Raw genomic sequence first — 14,646 nt, forward strand, 5'->3', positions numbered from 1 at the left:
ATCCACAGTGCTCCAGGATTGTGTACCAGGGCACTCTCGGTCACGGAGGGCAGGGCCGTCGTCCCCAGGGTGGGGTCTCGGGGAAGTGGGGTTACTTAGGTGAAGAGGTCTGGGAAGAGCTTTCCTGGCTGTGTGCAGAGAGCCTGGTGGGATGGCTAGGAAGGTCAGGAAGACAGGGGCAGGTGGACCTGTGGAAGGAAGGTTAGTGAGGCTGGAGCAAAGTGAGGGAAGTGGGTGGGGGGGTGGTGCGGGACGGTGGGTGGGCCAGGCTGCTCAGGGCCAGATGCTCCAGGCTGAAGGGTCTGTGTTTCTCCTAAGAGCAGCCAGAAGCCTCTCTGAGATCTTAAGCAGAGAGGGATGTGTGCAGATATGCGTGCCACAAGTTGTGCTGCCGCTGTGTGGATTGAAGGAAGTGGGGTGGAGTGAGAGCGGAAAGCAGTGCATCGCCTCCATAGGGCAAATGCTGGGCCAGGAGGGAGCAGGGACTTGGATGGGACATGTGTCTAGGAAGGGAAAATAGCACTGGGGGACCTAGATTTCAACTGCCTTGCCCCCTTTAGATGCTTGGTATATTCACCTGATAGAAAAATTCCTCTGAATAGTAATTTCTAGTAATACCTTGAGAATCCTATCGAATTACCAAAAAGAGCCCCATGCACTATTTTCTAGAACCATGTGTCTTTGACTCATTGGTTGGATTGTGTGGCAGATACATTTACAAACTCTGTCAGTGGCCTTGGGAACTTGTTACAGGATTTGAACCTTGTTAGGAAGGAAGTTGTCACTTTGGGAATCTTCCATTGGTTTGGCTGTAAAGAATGCTGATTTCAGTTAATCAGCAAGGTAAAAATCCCGCAATGATGAAGTCCTCTGGGACCACAGAATGGTTCTGTGGAATTTAATTAAAATGACACTGTTTCTAGAAGTCAGAGCTCCCATGCTGACAGGTCACCTGATATAAGGTTTGCAGGAGGGAAGAGAGAAGTGTTATAGACCCATCATTGCCTTCTCCCCTGCTCTAGGGTTTGTGCAGTTTGATCGTGGAGGGGGGGATTTCAGAATTTTAATGGGTTCTGGTTGAGATACTTAAGGCTAGGGGTACTGGCAGTTGTCAAGGGGGTGGCTGTAACTTTGTGGGAGACAAAAGATGTAAAGGATATGTTAGTGTATCAGTTATCTATTGCTGTGTTAACTGACTGCCCATAAATGCAAGACTCTAGTCTAAGTAATTGGTAGGCTACAGTGAATAAAGCAAAGTTCCTGTACTCGGGGGGCTTATATTCAGGTGGTGAAAAGAGATGGGCAGGTAAACAAGTGAATAATATAATTCAGGAGGTGATAAGTGTTGGGAGGAAACCTAAAGCAAGGTAAAGGGAGGCTCCTTGCTGGCTGAGTTGGTAGAGCATGCGACTCGATCTCAGGGTCATGAGTTTGAGCCCCACATTGGGCATAAAGATTACTATAGAAAAAAAAAAGCAAGATAAAAGGAAAAAGAGGATGACAGGGCAGGCTGAAGGAACATCAGCTGCCCCGTGAACATCCGCCGTTGCCTGCCCTCCATCTCTACCCTGCAGGGATGTTTTGGCCATCCAGAATTATTTGTCTTGGAAAATTCCTCATAATCGGATAAACTGACAACTATTTGGGAGTACCCCTTGTATTAGTTGTTTGTTGACGCATAACATTTTCCTAAAACCTTGTAGCGTAAAAAAGACATCTTAGCTTAGAACAACATTACCTCACACTTTCTGTGGGTCAGGAATCTGAGAGTGGCTCATAGTTGCTCTTGGGCTTGTCTTGACTGGGGCTAGAGCGCCCACTTCCACGATGGCGCACTCACATCGCTGTTGGCAAGAGGCCTGAGTTCTTCACCTTGTGGGCCTCTCCATAGGGCTGCTCAAGAGTCCCTGTGACATGGCAGCTGGTCCTCCCCCACCCCAAATAGTGGGGGAAGAGAGAGCAAGGAAGAAGCCACAGTGCCTATTATGCCCAATTTTGAAAAATCACATGCTGTTTACTTCTATCATATTCTATTAATTAAAAGTGAGGTACTACGTCTAGCCCACACACCAAGGAGAGGGGAATTTGGCTCTATCTCTGAAAAAGGGAGTCTCAAGGACTAGTGGGCATGTTTTAAAGCCTCCACAATCTCCTAGGTCTCTGGCATGGGTGTACCTTTCTCACTTAGGACCACTGGGTATTATAATGCCTTCCAGAGGGAAATTAACAAATCTTTTCTCTCCTCACATGCTGCTTGCAGAAATGAGGTTTGCGGCTTAATGGAGACAGGCTGTGAACTGACAAGCAGTGGAAGGAAGGGGGACCCCAGATAAAGCATATATTCGGCTCCCAAATAATTGGGAGTGAACCGCATTTCCTCCCTGCACCTTATGGGGGTGGCAGGAAGAACTGGGGAAAAAATTGGATGTGAAGCTGTAACCCAGACACGGTGCAGCTGGGTGCTGGGATGATCAAGGTTCAAGGGCTGTCCCTGGCAGTTTCTGGTGGCTGCAGGAAGTCTTTCATCTCCTCTTAGGGACTCAGTTTCCCCTTCTACAAAGTGGGGATCCTGTCATCCCTGCCCCACCTCCCAACCGTGCTACAGGGAAGATGGAGCCTACAGTGGATGTGACATGTGGGTAGGACAAGATGTTTGTCTTTGTGGCCTCGTGTAGATACAAGTCTCCAACTGCCATCGGAATCCTTGGCTTTTCGATCTATTCTCTCACAGTTGCACTGGGCTTTTATCTCGGCAATGCTCATTTACTTTCAGCTCTCCTCAACCACGTTTGCTGGTATTAGAAGTGGTCATCCCTGTGTAATATATCACACAGGGAATCTGACCTAGAGAGGCTGTTGATGTCACACAGGCATAGAACTGTGTGGGCCACACACCCACATCCCAGGCTTCTGGATTTCTGGCTTTTCCTCTCTATATCCACACCTTTATCAGAGGAACAAAGAAGCCCAGCCTTTCTGTGCTGCCATGGATAGATGCAGACACTGTGTTAAACACTTAGCATGCACATCTTAATGGTACTGGAAGCAGGTGTTACTCTCCTCATTTTACAGACAAGGAAACTGAAGTTCATGTGTTTCAGTGCAGGTAACAGGTGCAGCAGCTGAATGTAAGACGGTAGGGGCTGGTGTGGATGTGGATAACTTCAAAAATTCATCCATTCATTCATTCATTTATTCATTTTGAGAGAGAAAGAGAGAGAGGGAGGGAGGGAGGGAGGGAGGGAGGGAATCCCATGCAGGCTCTGTGATGTCAGCACACAGCCCGACACGGGGCTTGAACTCACGGACCATGAGATTATGACCTGAGCCAAAATCAAGAGCTGGACGCTTAGCCGGCTGAGCCACCCAGGTTCCCCCCCAAATTCTTCTTAAGAAACAAAACAAAAAAAACAAAACAGAGCTGGCCAAACCAAGCACATCGACGGTCTGGTTTGACCCATGAGGGCCACCAGTTAGAGGCCCCTGATCAGTTAAACAAATGGGAATGTGAGTTCCAGGAGGGGGAAGCATTTAGTCCAATGTCACACAGTTGGTTAGAATAATTATAGGGCTGTATTGGTGGGTGCTATACTTAACACAGATGAATCTGATGTGATCCCTGCTGGGGCTTAAGCTGAGGCATTTGTGACTAAAAAAGTAATAACAATTTTCCCGTGGGGACAGCCTGGTCCAGCTGTCAGGGCCTTCTCTCAGCTCATTTAACTCCATCTATATTTTGTGTGTGTCAAAGACCTTGCTCAAGAACACCCACTCAATGACTGGTGCTCAGATCCAAGGTGAGAGATATTTCTTGTCATACAATTTTTTCTTTTAAATAGACAGAACATACATATGGTGAAAAAATCAGCCAGTTGCAAAAAAGTTCACAGTATAAGCTCGTAGCAGGCCATTGGAGAGGTACTAATAGGCGGGCCATCCTGTAAATGACACCGGGGAGCAAAACCCTGGCCCAGGGAGTTGACCACCTTGAAATGGCTTCAATGCTCACTTCCCTAAAATGGGGATTATAGGGTTGTCTTATTTATTTATTTATTTATTTATTTATTTATTTATTTATTTATTTATTTATATTTTATTTATTATTTTTTGAAGATTTTATATTTTTAAGTAATCTCTACACCCGATGTGGGACTTGAATTTACAATCCTGAGGTCAAGAGTCGCGTGCTCCGCTGAATGAGCCAGCCGGGGGCCCCATGGTTGTTTTATTTTTTTTTTCTTTTTTTTTTTTTTTAAATTTTTTTTTTCAACATTTATTTATTTTGGGGACAGAGAGACAGAGCATGAACGGGGGAGGGGCAGAGAGAGAGGGAGACACAGAATCGGAAACAGGCTCCAGGCTCTGAGCCATCAGCCCAGAGCCCGACGCGGGGCTCGAACTCACGGACCGCGAGATCGAACCGACTGCGCCACCCAGGCGCCCCCCCATGGTTGTTTTAAAGGTGTAATGATACCAGGCATATAAGTAGCTGTTAGTATTAGCACTTGATAATTAGAGTCTATTAATTAACATTGGTAGAGAGCCCCAGGAGATGGGGTTTGGCCAAAGACTTAAGAAGCTTGATTTCTGACCCTGCAAAGGTGTCCTGCCCCCTTGGGGTTTAGGGGAAGGGTGTGGGGACAGAATGGGAGGAGGGCTGTGGCCCTGGTGAGCATGCCCTGGAGGGTAGGACTTCTGATTTGAGCTGGACCATCTCCTGCAGCCGGAAGTCAGTGGTTGAGTTTGACTGTAACCTGTAGACACTGCTTCTTTGAGAGTCTTGGGATTTGCCAGGTTAGACTGGGAGGAGGCCTGAGAAACTCTGAGACAGGCTGCCTGGGTAAGCATCATCACTGACTACGATAGAGACCTGGGTGGGTGAGCCTCTGCTTTCTCATCTGTAAAATGGGGACAATCTTGGGAATGACCTCAGAGGGTTGTGAAAATTGATTTAATAACCAAAGTGTCATAGTGCCAGGTACTGTGTTAACATGTATATATCTCAGTGAATTCCTACAGTGATTCTATGATGCACGGTTACACAGCTACTAAGAGGGCAGGTAAGGGACATCTTAGAATGGAGAGTTGAACTTCAGGTCACCTCCCTGCCATTAGGAAGAGAAAACCTGTTCAGGGAGGGAAAGTAAGTTGCCCAAGGTCACAGAGATAATCTGTTTTAGGGCCAGAGCAGCATAACCTGGTCTCCGAGCTGCCTGCCAGACCTGGGATCTGACACTCCCTCCAACCCCTAGCCGTGCCCCAATGGACACATGTAAGGAAGGTGGCTTTGCTGGGTGGTCACCTCCAGTAGCAGGACGGCGTCCACACTCCCTGAAAACGGGGGTACAGGGGTTCCTGAGCGCCCGCCTGCAGAGCTACCCTCGTGCCCCCACCCAGCCGAGGCGAGGGGGCGGCCGTGGGCGGCGGCGGCCTCCCCTGGCGCTGGCCGGCTAGCTTCCCTGTCGCCGCCGCGGCCTCCCTCCTCCTTCCTGGCGGCCGCCGCGCCGCGCGGGTGTTCAGTTTCAGCGCGGGGATGAGCGCAGGCTGCGCCCAGCTCCCCGAGGAAGGAAGGAAGAGAGAGAGGGCTGCACAGTCCTCGGCCGGGCCCTGGCAGCGCCGTGGAGGGGGCTCGGCTCCGGTCTCCGGGGCTGGGCGCGCGTCGATCCTGCGCTGCCGTAGGGGACGCCCGGGAGCCGCGCTGCCGCCGCCGCCGCCGCCGCCGAGGGTAACCGCGGACGCGCCGGGCGGGGCCGGGCGGGCGTCCCTGCGCTGCGCCCCGCGGGCCCGGGGCTACCCCGGGAGCCACCGCTCCTATGGGGCGCGCCGGGGCGGGGTGTGGGTCGCCTCCAGCCCGCGGGCTGCGCGGCCGGCGTCGCGGAGCAGCTCTTTGTGTCTCCCGGGGCTGCGTGTAAGTGTGTAGTGTGTGTGCGCGCGCGATCGGCGCCTCCAGCCCCGTCACCCGGTGCCAGCTTTTCCCAGGTTTCCCCCGCCAAGACCTTTGCCCGAAGGGATGCCGCCTGAGCCGCCCGGGGAGTTTCGCTAAGTTGGAGGGAAAAGGGCGGGGTGGGGTCGCCCGGCTTCCCCGGATCCCAGGCAGTGCCCCAAAGTTGGTGCTGCAGGTGCAGCGCCCCCTCCCATCACGCTCCTCCCCAGCCTGCGCGGGCCTCGGGAGGCGGGAACCCCCCAGAGGCTCAGCTCGGGGGCTCCTGATTCTCATCCCCCAACTTGGAGGGTGCGCTCCTGCACAGAAGCCACCGGGGCGGTGGGGGGTGGGGGGTGTTAAGGGGCGCGGCTTTCCGGGCAAGGGGCAGCCGAGGCGGAAGCCAGGCTGGCTGGCCGGCGGGGAGAGCTTAGCGGCCGTGGCACAGAGCCGGGGTGCCCATGTGACTGCGGTGTGCTTTGGAAGAGGAAGCTGTAGAGGTCAGTGCAAAGGCGTCACGCCAGAGCGAGCGGGAGCAGGAGTGAGGGGGGAGACCCGGAATGAGCGCGGGGCAGCTGGGAGGGCGGGGGTGGCGGCTGCAGGGGCCCCCTGGACAAAGCCGCCCTGTCACAGCCACCCTGGCCGCTCCAACGCATGCAATTGCCCGGCGGGAGGGGCGGCCCGGCCTAGCGGCCAGGAAATGAGGGACGTGGGAGGAGGGGCCTCTCTAGGAGAGGCGGGTCCTGGAAGTGGCGCCCCCAAGCTCCGAAGGGCCCCAGAGGATGCTGAAGGGTGACTGGGAGGGCAAATCAGACCCAAGCACAACTTGGAGAACTTTCCTCCCACATAGCTGCCGCAGCTCGTAGTGATTCTGTCCACGCGAGCTGGGGACGTTGGGGCCGGGGGGGGGGGGGGCGGGGGCAGTGCGGGAGGTTGGGGGGTGGTGACCGGTGTGGCCAGGCTAGCCTGGGGCCTGGTGCCCAAGAGACACGCTCCTCTCCTCTCCTCGCGGGCACCTGGGTTGCTATCCAGCTGCAACTGAAGGAAGCACATCTCCCACAAACACTTAAATTGTTTTCACGAGGCTGTTTTCTGCTGAGGCCCCGAGGGGGTGGAAACCAAGGTTAGATTAAAAAAAGAAAAGAAGAAAAGCCAGACATAGAGGTGGTTTTAGGAAAATGAGGACTAATATTTTGAGGTGGTTTTTGGAGGGCAGGCTGGTGTGTCCGTGGGGGTGGGGTGGGTTAGGGCTTCACCCCCACTCCCCACCCCCATTTCCTTGGAGAGTGGAGGATCACTGGGGTCTTCAGAGTGGAGACCTGGCCCGGCGGTGCTGGGCGGAGGTGGGAGGGTGCAGAGCCCCAGCCGAGCTGGGACTTTAACAACCCCAGCGCCAGCCCCGCAGCCCGCGCCTGTCTTCGTGACAGGGCTGCGTCCTGTGCTGTCAACTACACCCCTCCGATGGGGTTGCTAGGCAGCAGGGCTCTGATGTGCGGGAAGGCCTTCTGATTTGTCAGCCTCCTGCAGACACATGGTTAAGGCTCCTTCCAGCCTATCCGGAGGAGGGACGCGGGGCACGCTGCCTGCATACTGCTGAGCCCCGGGTCCACCTGAATGTGAGGTGCAAAAGGCAGCTAGAGGGAGGGGGGCACCTGGAGCCCACCAGCCTCCTAACCAGCTCAGCCCCTAACTGCCCCCACCCCCATTATCTCCACTTGGGCTTGCTGCTGGCTCCTCCCTGCCAGTCCCTGCCCCATTCCTCCCCTCTTCCCCAAACCATGGAAAAGCAAAGTGCAGCGGGGAAAAGAGGTCAGTGGGGTAAGCATGTGTGTGTGGGCCTCCGGAGATGCCAAGGTGCATGAGCATGGGCCGTGGGGAGGCTGCCCCATCCGTGCTGCCGGTGGCTCTTGTGGGAAGGGGCGGGAGGAGAAGAGGGGGCCCTGGCATCACTGACTGCCAGGCCTGGACTTGGAAGCCTGCTCTGCCCCCCCACCCCACCCCCACTTAAGCTCTGCCCTCCCCCAGGAGGGCAGCATGGCAAGGGAGGAGGGAGGAGACTGGTGAGTTCCTGTAAGGAAGGGTGGGCTATCTGGCTGCTGCTGGAGCTCAGAGGAGGGGCTGCTGGCAGGTTCCTTCTTCCGAATTCACTTCCTTCACCCAAGTCTCTGAAGCCCAGGTTCTCCCCTCTGCCTGTCCACCACCTAACCCCAACATCTGTTAATCTCTTCCCCCACCTTTTTTTTAGCAGCTATATGGAGATATAATTCATGTACGATTCATCCATTTAAAGTGTACAATTCAGTGGTTCTTATGTTTACAGAGTTGTGCATTCACAGTCCATTTTGGGACGTTTTTATCACCCTAAAGTGAAACCCTGTACCCATTAGCAGTCACTCTCCATCCCTGCTCCTCCCCCCGCCCCCCCCCCCCCCAAGGCCCTGGCCACTAATCTACTCTCTCTGTAGATTTGCCTACTCTGTCCATTTCATACATGTGGAATCCTACACTGTGATCTTTTCGTGGCTGGTACCACGTACTTTGAGCTGCATTGCTCACTTCTCAGTCCCCTGCAGTTTGTCTTGCGATTTAACTTTTCCTGTGCAGTGCTCCATTAAGAGTGTCCCGTCCCGAAGGGCAGGTGTCTTAGGCATTCTTATGCCTTTCTCTAAGTGCCATGCCTAGGTCTGGGCTGGGCCGTGGGTTGGCTCTCAGTGATTGTTGAACGAATGAGGAGATGAATGGGGACTGGTAATTGGCAAGCCACGCAGGTGGTTTACAATGGAATTCCAGGGGGTCCAGCTGCTGCAAAGGGGACTGGCAGCTCAGGGGAGCTGCAGGTACAGGAAGGAGCTGGAAGGAGCAGAAAGGAAGCCTCTCACTGGGGTAGGAGTGGGGGCGGGGCCAGAGTAGAACTGTCTGTCAGGAAGGAACCAAGTGGCCTGTGGGTTGTCAGCTCTCTCCTGGGAACCTGAAAACAAAAATGCCTCCCCCAGCCTTGGGGGCAGGTGGCCAATGCTTGAGATTCATCATCTGATCACAGGGGCTTCCCCCATGGGGAACTCCGATTAGAACTGGGTTTAAAAAGAAAAGAAAAGAAAAAAAATCCCCCAGTGTTAGCATTTGCAAAAGGGCAGCAGGTCAAGCATCTCTGAAGCTGTTCACTCACCTCCTGTGATTCAGGCGTTGAACTGTTTTTCTGCTCCCCTGCTTCTGTGCTGCAGATACTGTCTGATGAGCGTCAAAGGTTGTTTCACTGACTTCCACATCGACTTTGGAGGCACTTCTGTTTGGTACCATGTTTTCCGGGGTGGGAAGGTGAGTCGAACTGAGTTTCTTCAACTTCTGTATGTTCCTGACTGTTTCTTCCTGGAGGGGCTCGCTCCCCTCACCCACGCCCAGCCAGCCCTTGTCCTGTGACTGCTTTCAGGGCCACCTCCTCACTCTCTGTCTTCTCCTGGGGAGAAGGATGAAGGGTCAACTCTTCTGCATCACGTCTAGTGACCTGTTCACACCTGCCCACCCAGTCCAGTGTTCTAAGCATCTCAGGCCAGATTAGAACTCCAGCTTTGGGTCCCAAGATTTGCCAGCATTCATTTTGCCCACTGTAGTTTTTAGCTCCAGTACGGAGAACATTTAACGTAAAAAGTCTAGTTGCCAGCACCACCTGCGTTCACGAACATTTTACATGAGGGACAGGCGTCACCCAGAGAGAGGAGGTGGGGCGTGCATTCGGGATGCTCCCGCTGTGCTCGGCTCTGCATGTACCCTGCGCGGGTGTGGGTGCCTGAGAGTATGTGTGCCGTCCTGCTCGTCTGGGGCTGTGTGTAGGTTCGTTTTAACCAAACATGTTGGAAGAAATTCTGGGTAGGAAGTCATCCTGCCTGGTTCCAGATGTTTTCGTCCTTCTCCAGAGTGAACACAAGCTGGGTTTATTTATTGGGCCATTTGATCAGACAACTTAGGAAATTCCCTTCCTCTCCTTTCCTTACCTCCTCAACAAGCCTGTGGCTTAGGAGAAAGAATGTTCCTCTCAGTCCAGGAAGTCTACCCACCCTGGTTTTGCAGTGGGAATGGAGATTTCCTATAGGCAGGCCAAGGGTGTCCCAGGACGGTGGCACAGCCCCCCTGCCACCTCAGAGACCCTTAGGGGCCTGGTCCTGGAGGCGGTGCCCTGTCTTCCCCCCACTCCCAGGCAGGTGGGACTGTCTCTTTGGGTTGCGGCACAGCCTGGAAGGAATCCAGGACTTTGGCCCGGATCTTCAGCTGATTGCCTCCTTTTCCTCCCAAGATCTTTTGGCTGATTCCTCCAACCCTACACAATTTGGCACTGTACGAGGAGTGGGTGCTATCAGGCAAACAGAGTGACATCTTCCTGGGAGACCGCGTGGAGCGATGCCAAAGAATTGAGCTGAAACAGGGCTACACGTTTTTCATCCCTTCCGGTAGGTTCCGGCCAAGGCTGGCGCTGGGCTCTCCCTCGGCGCCTGGCTCTCCCAGCACTGGGAGAAGGCTCCCGCATCCCTGGGGCCTCAGCCAGGGTTTCGGGCCAAGGAACGGGGCTCTGTGGGCCTCGTGGCATTTGGCAGTCCCTGACAGGAGTAGGCCTCAGGCTGTAGGGAAAAACAGCCCCCTTTCTCTCTCACATCTAACCTGTGTCTCCCCGCCTGTGGGCTAGAATTCACTCCTGGGGAAAAGCATAGGGCCCTCCCTCAGGGGAAGTGTGAATGGTTTCCCTAGGACTTCCTGTGGAAATTTCCGTGTGAGGGGATGACAGTGGCACTGTGGGGAGGGGGTAGGTTCACCCCCTTGAAGGAGGAATTGGGTTGTTTATCCAAGGAAGCAAAGTATAGAGGTTGCAGTCCAAGGCAGGTTCTGGGAGAGGGCAGACCCCAGGGCCGGGAGCTTTACGGGGGTGCCTGAAAGCCTAGGGAATGGACAGAGGGCAATGTGGCATTGGGGAAGGACCTGGTGTGGCAGCCTCCTTCCAGCAGAAGTAGGTGAAATGTAATTGAGGTCAGTGTCAGCTCTTGTACTTGGACTCCCCCCGCCTCCAAAAGAAAAATTAAGAAGAAAAAAGAAAAAGAAATTAACACTGCAAGTATAGTAGAGGGCAGTCATTAAGAGCACTGGCCCTGGAGCCAGACTGCACGGCCTTAGTTTAATTTTCAGATGTACTGCTTTTAAGTTGTGGCTTTATGGAAGTGATTTAACCTCTCTGAGCCTTGGTGTTCCTGTCTGTAAAATGGGAGTGAGACTTCCCAGGGTGGTAGTGAGGACTGGAGTGAGCTAAGACCTACATGCCTACAGCTCTTTGGAGAGCCTATAGTTCTTGGACAGTTACAGGGTGAGTCACCAGTGAGTATGACAGATGCCCTAGGGATCAGGGAGTGCAGTCTTTGGCTGCATTAATGGAAACATTTTACCCAGGATGAGGGAGGTGACAGTCCCACTGTATAGAGTAAGGGAGTCAGGTCACATATAGGAGGTAAGTCGACCTAAAGAGTCTGGATACCATACCAGGTGAGATGAATTTGCCTTTTTTTTTTTTAAGTGTATTTATTTATTTTGTAAGAGAGTGAGAGAGACAGAAAGAGAGAGAGAGCATGACTGGGGAGGGGCAGAGAGAGAGACACACACAGATTCTGAAGCGGACTCTAGGCTCCAAGCTGTAAGCACAGAGCCCAATACAGGGCTCTAACTCACAAACCGTGAGATCATGACTTGAGCCGAAATCAAGAGTTGAATGCTTAATCAACTGAGCCACCCAGGGGCCCCCAGGTGAGATAAATTTGAAGGAGGAATTGTGTGGTTTTACCCAGGGGAGTAAAGGTGTAAGGGAACAGCAGTCAGCTAGTTGTCGTCTTCTGCAAGAAGAGGTATAGCCAAGTAGTGTTGGAATGACTTGCTCAGCTAGGTAGTGAGCTCCCTGTCACTGGATATATACGAGTAGAAGCTCTATATATGGCTGTGCCAAGGAGGCTGCAGGAAATTTGCCACTGAGTGGAGGCTTGAACCTTAGGAGTATCCTTTGAAGCGCTTAAGATCCATTGGAGGGAGAAGCTGGTCACACTTAAGTTTCTGAAAGTTGGGTTGGAAGCTGGTCTTGGGTCTGGACATCAAGTGCTAGTGGCAAGTGAGGAGGGGGCCGTTATGGTAGCAGCTCCCACTGAGGGGATAGGGCCTGCACACTTGGGCTCTTCTAGAAAGTTGGGCAGAAAGTAGAGATTTCACTATTAGGGAAATTGGGGATTTGGAAATGGTAGGGTTTAGTGGGGATGACTTTGTTACCATGGACCCAGGTCCATCCTCAGACTTGGGGGAGGGGAGGGACCCCTGTTTGGGACAGGAATGGGTTGCAGTTGGTGGGCAGCATTTATGGTACATACCCTGGCAGATGTGGCATGGAGAATCGGGAAGGAAGCGGTACCCTTCTAAGATGTGTTCAAGCCACTTGTAGGTATTGGAGGATGAGCTGTGATGATTCAAGGGAACCCAAAGGAACTTTGGGCTGGTCTCTGCCCCTGTCTGCGCCTCAACTGTCCAATCTCTTCAATGGGAGTCAGTGGGCTAAACTGTGAAACCCTCAAGGTGCTTCCCAACCCAGCCCCCCTGAGTGCAGGCCTCCTAATCTCTCTGGGAAGACTGGCCTTCTTTCCTCAGGGCCGTTGGCAGAGTTGGGAGGTGGTTCATTGGTTTCCCTCAGTCTGGGATGGGAAGGGTGTGTGTTTTGGGGGCTTAGCGAGTTGGAAAAGGTCTTGAGAAGCAGAGGTGTTGAGTGTTTGTTGACGGCAAGAGCGGGATTTGAAGTACAGTTAGCAGATGTTGAGTTAGATCCCAGCCAAGACTCCTGGGCACTGAAGGTTGTGAGTGAGACATCAGGATGTTTGGGAAGGAAAAAAGGGACAGTTAGAATTTGTCACTTTCTCAGACGCTGGGGGTACATGTGGTTCCCAAGCATTGATTTCAGTGACCGTTAGGAGGGGGAGGAGTTGGGAGCTTATAGTTACAAACTTGTAGTTTTCCTAAAGATGGATGTTAATGAAAAAAAAAAAAAAAAACCACGGGTGCCTGGGTGAATCAGTTAGTTAAGCGTCCACCTTTAGCTCAGGTCAGGATCTCACAGTCTGTGAGTTTGAGCCCCACATTAGGCTCTGTACTGACAGCTCACAGCCTGGAGCCAGCTTTGGATACTGTGTCTCCCTCTCTCTCTGCCCCTTCCCTGCTCATGTTCTGTCTCTCTCTGTCTCAAAAATAAATAAAAACATTACAAAATTTTTTTTCTTTTTAAAAAGTACCAAAACACCCAGGGGGCACCTGGGTGATTCAGTCGGTTAAGCATCTGACTCTCGGTTTCAGCTCAGGTCATGATCTCATAGTTTCATGTGTTCAAGCCCTGCATTGGGCTCTGCACTGACAGCAAGGAGCCTGCTTGGGATTCTCTCTCTGCCCCTCCTCCATTCATGCTGTCTCTGTCTCTCTCAAAAATAAATAAATAAACGTAAAAAAAATAAAAACAGGGGCACTGGGTGGCTCAGTAGGTTAAGTGTCCGACTTTGGCTCAGGTCACGCTCTCACAGTTCATGGGTTCGAGCCCCATGTTGGGCTCTGTGCTGACAGCTCAGAGCCTGGAGCCTGCTTCAGATTCTGTGTCTCCTTCTCTCTCTGCCCCTTCCCTGCTCTCTCTCTTTCTCTCTCAAAAATAAATAAATGTTAAAAAAAATTAAAAAAAAAAAGAACAAAACCCAAACACCTGGCATCTACTAGTGCTGATTTTCATGAATGGGAGATGATTCTGACACTAAAAATTCGGAAGTATGTAATTTCAGAATAATGGCCAGTACTTTAAATTTGATAGTTTTGAGTTTATGAAAATGTATACCATCTTCATTTTCCTCATTGTGTTGCCAGCCAGTGAAAATTGAAGGACCAGAGTTTTGTGGTCACTGAGGTAGACGGCCACCTGGGGATTCTTCCCAGCACCCACGCCCCCTGAGCTGTGTGCAGACACACATCTGAGAGTTAGGGTGGTTGGGGTGTGGCTTTGGGTGGAGAGTTGGAGAGACAGCCGTGGGCAACACAGCCCCCTGCATGTGGGTTTTCTGTATCGGGAGTAGAAAATCTAATTCCGGCATTTCTCATCTCTGACGTGGGTTTTTGTCCCCACAGTGTGACTTTAGACACGTGACCTCTTACCTGATGCTGGCTTCACGTCTGCCCATGGGTCGTTCAGCAAGTCTTCAACTCAACGCTAATGGGAGGCTAGTGGCATGGGAGGGTTTTAAATGTTACAGTCTTTGTGAGATGTGCTTTCACTCTTTTCTTCCTGTGTCTGGAGTGAAGAGGTTGGGTATTGGCTGTGCTGTGGGTGTGGGTGGTTCTCAGGCCTCATTCCTGGGTGGTCCAGGAAAGCTGCCTGGAAGAGGCAGACCTGAAGGTGGCTGAAGAGTGAGATGATCTCAAGAAAGGGGCCTGGGTTTGTCCTGTTGATGAGGCAGAGGCAGTGGGAATACAGTTGCCTCCCCAAGGTACACAGTCAGGGTCAGAGTGGCCAGTGAGTTACCCAGATTCAGCCTAATCATTAGGTGGAAGGAAAGCTTGAGGTGGAAATCATCACCAAGGAGCAGGAAGTCAGAGAGACCCGGTGACCTCTTTTTCCTTTGTGTGAGGGGACCTGTGGCCAATGCCTTGACCACGTTGATGGGCTCAGCCTCTTTCTCTGGCTTAAT

The 14,646-nt window shown here is 52.5% G+C and overlaps 1 protein-coding gene across 12 annotated transcripts in view; it reads left to right on the plus strand.

Moving 5' to 3' along the window:
- The window catches only part of KDM2B (lysine demethylase 2B), a 153,436-nt gene that overhangs the window by 59,450 nt on the left and 79,340 nt on the right, over window positions 1-14,646 (plus strand). For 9 of the 12 annotated variants that reach the window (XM_045041766.1, XM_045041763.1, XM_045041759.1 and 6 more), the window contains exons 7-8: window positions 9,142-9,235; window positions 10,209-10,362. In XM_045041766.1, coding sequence (XP_044897701.1) covers window positions 9,142-9,235; window positions 10,209-10,362 — 248 coding nt within the window. Of the gene's footprint in view, window positions 1-5,592; window positions 5,726-6,300; window positions 6,421-6,854; window positions 7,044-9,141; window positions 9,236-10,208; window positions 10,363-14,646 lie in introns of those variants that run through there. The other 3 variants (XM_045041768.1, XM_045041769.1, XM_045041767.1) reach the window with 3 other exon arrangements.

The sequence above is a fragment of the Felis catus genome, chromosome D3 (assembly GCF_018350175.1).
Source record: "Felis catus isolate Fca126 chromosome D3, F.catus_Fca126_mat1.0, whole genome shotgun sequence".
NCBI lineage: Eukaryota > Metazoa > Chordata > Mammalia > Carnivora > Felidae > Felis > Felis catus.